We start from the raw sequence: 8,324 nt of genomic DNA, 5'->3' as shown, positions 1-8,324 counted from the left end.
AACTTAAATATCTTAGAAACAGTAGCCAATCAGTTGTTTTAATTGTCATATTTGAATTCAGCACATCAAAATACATAATAAATACCACATTTTATCTCTCAAGCAGACGACTTCTCAAAAATTGTAGACCAGTGTTACCAATGAAAGTTTGCAGTATACACCTGGCCTGCCTCACACATAGCTACTCCACAACATGTATCTTCTAGCATAACGCATACAAAATATGAATGCATAAATCCATATATTCTCCAAGGACCATGGATCAAAATTATTTACTTTCACTGACAATCTCAGCAGTCTTCTAGTCCTGCTTTCAATAATTCAGGGTTTGTTTGTTTTTGGCATGCCAAATTCAAAATGATCACCCTGACTCTTAGTGTTTTACTGACACATGGAGACAAGATAGCCGTAGATTTCCCTAAATTATATTAGTCAAACTTTAGTCATAAACTGCAGCTTCTGACTGATTTCAACACACAAAAGAAGTCTCCAAAGTTATTTGTGTATGTAAGGAGCAATGGTTCTCTCCAAGATAAACTGGGTGATAGTAAATAATATGTAAAAATAGTAAATATAAGTTATAGCTCTTTTTTGCAATAAGATTTTTCTGGTTCAACGTCTAATCTTGACTTTTCTATCCTTAGGTCTTCACTCACAGTGGTTTGCAGAGTACAGAGACCGTACACCCTGCCAGCACGGCATCGGCAGTGAGTATAATAGATCAGGGAAGACTTAGCCTTCCCCGGCACTGCCGCTGACCCACTGCCAGACACCTGGGCCACAATGGCCCCCACCTTGCCTGAGGCCCCCACCCCCTGCTGCTGCTGCCTGCCTGGTCTCCTCCACTTCACCCTCTCCCTCCAGAGGTACTTGCTGCTCACCACGTCCTTCCTTCTCGGGAATGGGGGAGTGAGGAGGGACAGAGAGAGTCAGTGCTGACAGAGTGAGGAGGATCGGCTGGGCGCTGGAGCCAGCAGCTTGGGGTGGGGGGCTTTAGGGGTGGGAGAGACTGGCACTAGGGCTGGCCTGGTGCCCAGGGGACTGGCAGCAGTGGGGGCCAGTGTCTCAGCTGAGGGATGACTTTCAGGGCAGGGCTCAGGCCAGCACTGGAGTGGCAGCTGTGGCTCGGATCGGGGAGAGCCATCAGGGCGGGGGGGGCCTGATGGCTCGGCCTGGCGCTGAGGCTGGCCCGGCCCTGGCTGGAGAGGAGGGCAGCGACTTGGCAGGGGGCTGGTGGCTTGGCCTGATGCTGGGGGAGGGTGAGGTCTAGGGGGCTGGCAACTCAGCCTGGTGTGGCTGGGGCTAGTGGGCCGGGCTCCTCCGGTCGCAGGGTGTGTGTGTGTGTGTCCTCAGGGCATCTTCTTTTATGGGGGTGGTTTTTGAGGCTCCTGTGTGCGGGAGGGGAGCAGGGCCACAGGTGGAAGGGATGGGCCCGGTGGGCTAGCATCCCCAAAGCGGGAGTTCACCCACTGCCCATGCAGTGCGGATATAAATAGCAGTGTAGATGGTGAGCCACTGCTAAGGGAAGTGAAGTAGATTGCCCTACGTGTCTGTAACACAGAGTATGTACCCTATGCTGCTCTCTACATGCCCGAGAAATGCCTGCCATTTTTAGCAGTGTAGTGTCCTCTGTCTCCCTGCTGCAGTGAAAGGCTCTGGCTGAGGGGAGGCAATGGAAAAGGCTCCACCAGCTCCCCACTACTGGCATATTTCCACTCTGTCTCCCGTCAGTTGGAGCCTTTCACTGCCATGCGTAGCTTCACACACCAAACAGCATGGACGTAGACTGCCTTTCACTACAGAATGTAGCTAACTGTACCTGACACACTGCTGCAAGTATAAATAAGGTCATAGAGAGGCTCCAGTGCGATACCACTAGGAAAGATTGGTGTGAAGAGGCCTGTACTTTATGTTGTCCAAGGTAGTAAAAGTTCAACTCAGCTTGTTACATAATTGTTTGTGAAACTCAGCAAAAGCTGGTGACAAATAGGCTGGTACTAACTGGATTGTTTATGTGAAAAGAACTGTGATAAGGGGTCTGCAAGGTTCCTGGCAGAGCTACGGCTTGATATGACGATGAGCTGATAGATTCTAGAAATGGGAGGAAACGTTTATAGCTGAAATCACCAAAATGTGTTTTGATTGGTTAATGTTAATAGCACGAGGCTGAGGTTTCTTCTTGGACAGATAAGACTGTGTGTTGGGCCCACTTTTCTCCAGCAGCAAGGTGGCAAACAAGAGTCACTACCAGATACAGCAGCAGTATGTTCTATCTTTGCTGTTCTTTTCTGGTCTCTTGTTTGTGAGTGTATTTGTTTTATTTTATCTTCCAGGTAACAGGAGCAGACTTCAACAACAGCAGCAGCTCCAGACTATCTCAATTAATACCATCTCTAATACCATCCAAAAGACTGTCAAAAAAGGGGTTTCCCTTATTAAAACTCTCTAAAGGGAAAGGGAAAGGAAACAAGGGAGATTGTTAAAAGGAAAGCTTTACTTAATACTTCATGTTTCAAATGCTTTCATTGTTTTCTGTTCTTTTTCTGTATCTTTAATGAAAAGGTTAAAAGATTTGTAATGGTGGTTGTTACAGTGGGGGTCACCAGGGATAACACAAAATCCCACATCACACTGAACTGTTCAATGTTGTAAGCATGAACAATGATTTCATTATTATTTTATCTCTTGTGGGCCAGAGACATCACCGTTTCAACACAACAGGATAAAGCCCATGATTGATGCAACCTGCTTATTAATCTAAAGGAGATGCCCCATTCTTTATACTTGACAGCCCAGTCCCTGACACGTCTGAACATATGATTGTTTGCATTATTTAATTTTATATTTTAAACACCATAACTACCTTATATATCATGCTACCCTGATAGTTCTATTAAGCTCCCAGTTATCTCCGTGGGAGCTGGGAACCTAGAAGAAAGGCAGCATGTAGCCCTATCATTAACAGTGGAAGTTCTACACCAGCACTGAGGAAATAGTATTGCTAAATGACTAGATTTTCCAGTACAGCGTACTGGAATTGATAGTAAAATGTTCTCTCTCTCTCTCTGATACTGCTACATATTCTATTACTAACGATATGTGTACTTCACATCAATATTATTTCACATTTTCAAATTACTGTAAAACATTAACACTCACAACTGAGTTGAATTAGTGTTACTGGACCCAATCACCAGCTCTGTACAAAATGAGTATCAATTAGTGGTTACCATATAGCAACATCTCCTATATATAAGCACACTTATACAGGTGGTGGTACCTTACACCCACTTTTCCCAGATGTACATGACTACACAAGGTGCAAGACTGAAGAATGAGGCTCATTATTCCAATCTGAAAGAGGAAGACAGTTTACATGACTTCGCCAAAGCCACACGGAGTTAGTGACAGAGTCAGGATCTAATTTAGACCTAACTTCTAGCCTCAGCCTTCTTTCCCCAGGCATGGCTGCTTCTAGCATGGCTGTTTTGGTGCTGATGTTAAAAATGAAATCAACATGCCCTTTTACATCCTCACAGTATATAAAGAGTTTAAAGAATACACATATTACATGGAAAAAACATCTGTAGCTGTGTACAGTTGAAAGGCACACAACCTACCTGAGCAAGGGATATTTGAGCTTAGTTGCCTGTACAATTGACCCCCCTATTGATACAACATTGAGGAAGCCAGCAGTAGTTCAAGTATAGTCATACCTTGAAACCATATGGACAAGTGCATCGATAAAACTCCACTGGATCATTGTTGCATGTCCCATTGTTCTTACATGGACTGGAAAGGCAAGGGTTACACTTGGACACAATGCTGATATCTACTGGTCCTGCAAAAATGAAAGTATAGAATACAAGTGGAAAATGTGGACTGGAAAATTCATTCTTAGTTAATGCACAAGATACTTACCAGTACTGACACTGTTTGGTTTTTGCTCCCTGCAGCAACAATAGTATGTGCCATTGATAGCACTTGATGTGATAATGTTAATCACAAGGGATTAACTCAAATTTGAAATCGTTCAAGTGTTGGACAAATCTTAATGATATCTGGATTCTTATCTAAAGAGAGAAACACCCAGCCTGCAAAAACGGACTGCACATGTCATAAGATTGGCTTACTATCAAGATTTTTGGAAATTTCCACTTCAATCAATGCTGGAAATTCTGTAAGAGCAGCCTCTGACTGCTAATATTTGGCATTTCTAGCTTGTGGGTGAGACCAAAAGAGAAAGTGCAGATTCAGCAGCAAAAATTAAAAATGGGGATGAGACAGTTGCACAAAGATTTGTGAAGCTCAAGAAAGGTTCAATTAGAGGTTTAGGAGATGGTTCAATGTTTCACAATCCCTAGTTTTAACATGGTTTATTTCTGACTTAATTCCCTCCTGTTCTTACTGTAGGAAAAGCAATATGCAAAACAGATATATCTGGGAAATGATGCAACTGTTATTGCCCTGGATAAGCACACTAATCCATATTTAAGCCATTTAATAAACAACTATTCCAAACAGGTAGGGGAGAGTGTGACCAAAAGTACCCCTGCACTCTCATCTTACATACTATTATAATAATCTTTGTACAAAATATGCCTTGTGAGGCGTCATTTGAAAATTAGTAATTCACTGGTCAATAATATCATGCTGAAATGTATGTATCAACATTACATGTTAAGTTATGAAGCCCCTCTGTATGAGGTTCATAGCACATGTTTAAAACCACAGCCCTACCCAGGCAGAAGTATTCTGAACGAAGATTTACCTCCATTTACATATAAGTAGTGAACAGGGTCTTTGAGACAGCAGGGAGAGGAAATGGTAGTAGACAAAGCAAATTGGCATTTCAACAAACAAAGATGAGGAGAAAGAACATGAAGCTTCCTTCACCACCAGACTCTATGTTGCCTTCTTTACTGTTTGAATAAACTTTGCTTTGACGGCTAATTCTCAGAAGAATTCATTTCAAAGACGATCCAATGGGACTATAAAAGAAAGGGGGCAGAAAACCCCAAGCCATCTCTCACTCTCTCTTTTGCCCAAGAAGACAAAGGAACCAGATCTTTGACTTTGGGGGCAGATCCTGATCTTAGAATTTGGTCAGCCATGTTGCTGGGAACCTGTGGTAAAAAATTTACCTTGAACTAAGACAAGCTCATTATGTTCTAGTAACTAGAAAGTGTTTTATCTTTATTTTCATTACTATTTCTGACTTTAATACCGGATAATTGATTTCACTTAAAATCCTATCTTCTTTTGTTAATAACCTTTTTTTTATTCTTTAATCTAAACCAATCCAGTGCTGTGTTTAAACAGAACTCTTTGAAAGCTCCAGTTAAAGTAGCTGACTTGAACATTAACCCTTTACAGGGATAATGAGTCATTAATAGCTAAAGTGCTCAGGAGAGGGCTGTACAGTGCAGAACACATGTTTCAGGGAGTATTCAGCATTGGGAGTGTGTTGAGGCCATCCTGCAGGTAGTAACCCAGGCTGGTGGGAAGCCAGAGTGTCACTGGAGTGTTGCTGACAGGCTGCTGGGGCCAAAGCCACTGGGCCTGGGCTGCAGCTAGACACAGACACTCAGGCTATGATCTGCATGCCCACAGGCTTTTTGTGAGTGGTCCTTGTTGGAAGCTACAACATCAAAGCATTGTGAGGCACCGAGGGTTGCAAGGCAGGCAATGACACAACCCTCACTGGTCTGGACTGCACCCCAGAATGTGATAGAGTGTTTGTGGGTCAGCAGGAACCTGAACACAGCCCATAATAGCGGAATTTGGAGACTCAAGCTGAAAGCCCAGAGCCAGATGAAAATCATTTTATCCCACAGTGAATACCAGTCTCCAGATACCACCGTAGTCCTCTGTCATTCCCCTGTACTCTGCTCAGTCATCTGCCTATATTGTCTGGCTTGCTTGCTCCTTGCATATCTTAACTGCAGTAACTAGCTCCTGTTTGCGGAGGGAGGGAACTGCCTATATGGGGAAAGGGAGTATTGATGCTGAGGGAGAGGAACAAATGACGGGGTAGTGGAGGGTTTATTGCAAGTGTAGAGAAATGGGGTGGCGATAAAGCTTCATGTGAGCATGTTAAAATACATGAATTTAAGAATCAAAATGGTCTTGTCAATCTTTCTTATATGTACTGCTTTGTACACAAGAAACACAACACTCGGACTTGAGAGAAAGTCAGTAGGTTGTTTTCACATCGTTACTTCTGAGCAAGCAAAATCCCTGTTTTAACTCCCTAAGGCACTGAGAAAGGTCTGTGAAAAATGTTAACGAAAATAGAAACACACGAATACTTAAAACAAACACGGACACTAGATGCCACACACTCAGGCATCTGCACCAAAAAGAACTTATGGCTTCCTGTGTAAACACAGAATTACCCAAGTTTAAAAACAAGTATTTATTTACTGGACTTGAGTAGGTTGTCTGCAGGGCAAAGCACTCAAATTGTCAAGGACACTCCATCGGAATAGTTACTGTCTACACTGTCCACCTGTAGCATGGAGTTGGGTACTAAATCAATCAATATTACAGATCTGCTGAGATGTTAATAAATAGGCAAATTTGGAAATAGGCAAAATGTGAAGATAAAACTGACTTTGTAGTCACCAACTTTCAAATATTAATGACTCAGATGGTTTTAAAATGTAAAAATGGTCAAAAGAGGCTAGTTTATTTCAAGCACTGAAGATCTTAAAGCACTTTATTTCCTTTATATGAAAATATTTCTTTTAAGTGCAAGGACTTCACAAAAGTACGGGCGATAAGAAATAAATTTTACATGACTTAGGACAGACCAAGCACATGACAGATGGGTGAGGTGGGTTGAAAAGGATTTCATGAAAAGTTGGTAAAATCTGTTGTTTATTGGCTGAGATCATTTAGTCCACAGTGAATTTTCATCTCTGAGTTACGTCTGAGCGAAAAACATGCTTCATGTTTGAAATACTAACAGACTCTTTCACTGATGGCCCCTTTTGGGTAATGCAAAATTAACAACCAGGTGAAAAAGCAATGCCGAGGAAATAGGAATTCTGTGCTATTACTGATTGTATTAGCATTCCATCATAAAATAGTGACAAACACCTTCCTTGTGGCACATCTGCATATGACAAATGTGTCACAACTAAAGAGAAGAAATAAGTGATGAGCAAGACAGAAGAAAACTGACTTTGTGGACTTACATCTTAAGAAACTGTTCAGTAATTCAGTAATTCACTGTCCAGTAATATAAAAATCCATGGTAGGGTTTGCTTCTGACCTAGCAAACCCTAACTGAGATATTGACTATCAAATCATTATTAATATTTATTATTTACGTAGCACCAATAGGGAGCAAAGGGCTTAACAGACATGTACATTGACAAGGACTCTGCTGCAAAGAGCCCTCAATCTAAGAGGCAGATTCTGATGCCCTTACTCACTTGCTTACGCTGCAAGTAGTGTCACTGAAGTTAATAAACTACTAGTAAAGTTAGGTGCTATTTAGTTTGAATAAAAGTATTGAGCCTGGCCCTAAACAATACATTATCCAGGAAAAGGGCCCACAAAGAAAGGAATACATACAAAAGAAGACTTTTCGTCTCCTTTTCTGTGTTTGTGTGTTTTATATTTAATCCATTCCTGTCCTGCTTTATTTTCACTTTTTTCCTATTTGCCGTAAACCCTAGTTAGATACAACAGCTTGCCTGACTTCAGCAGAAAAGATTAGTCTGAATGGCTGCAGTTATGCCCGTGGGCGTTTTCTCCTTTATGCGCTGCTCTTCTGTTGCTTCTCCCAAAAGTGCACAAGAGTAGCTATTTGAGGAAAACAAGGTTGCCCAGGAGGCAACGACACGAGCATGGATTATATTATACACTATATATAGATATATAGGTACGTGTACACACACACACACACACAAACACAGTCCATCTATCTCTATGGCATTGATCAAAGTCAATCAATGAAGGAGCTAATCAGAGCTCCAGCACTGAAGTACCCTATTTCTTTGCCCTGGGGGGTTTGATTTATAAACCATGTAGCAAAAATGTTCTCAGTCTAGTACATTTCTTTCTAATAGTGCTGCAGACAAGGAGGACAATTTAATAAAATATAGAGCTGAGTCTGCACTACTTATGCCTCAAGTCCAGTTCTGTTTGCACTGTTCTGAGACAAGGCATGGACATTTGACTTTTAGTCCAAACATGGGTTAAATCACAATTTTGACAAAATACACGTTAATTTAGAAAGCTCTGTGAGTCATTCTTCAGCCTTGTCATATTGTGACTGACAGGACTATGGCAATAATGAGGGGAAGGTAGTG

The 8,324-nt window shown here is 41.9% G+C and overlaps 1 protein-coding gene across 1 annotated transcript in view; it reads right to left on the bottom strand.

The window, feature by feature from the left end:
* Window positions 1–8,324, bottom strand: part of SLIT3 (slit guidance ligand 3) — an 811,806-nt gene that overhangs the window by 114,239 nt on the left and 689,243 nt on the right. Inside the window, exon 26 of the mRNA XM_075068072.1 lies at window positions 3,717–3,841. Coding sequence (XP_074924173.1) covers window positions 3,717–3,841 — 125 coding nt within the window. The remainder of the gene's footprint in view (window positions 1–3,716; window positions 3,842–8,324) is intronic.

This window comes from Chelonoidis abingdonii, chromosome 7 (genome assembly GCF_003597395.2).
Source record: "Chelonoidis abingdonii isolate Lonesome George chromosome 7, CheloAbing_2.0, whole genome shotgun sequence".
Classification (NCBI taxonomy): Eukaryota; Metazoa; Chordata; order Testudines; family Testudinidae; genus Chelonoidis; species Chelonoidis abingdonii.
The sequence above is the reverse complement of the archived record's forward strand: the minus strand, read 5'-3'. Positions and strand labels throughout refer to the sequence as shown.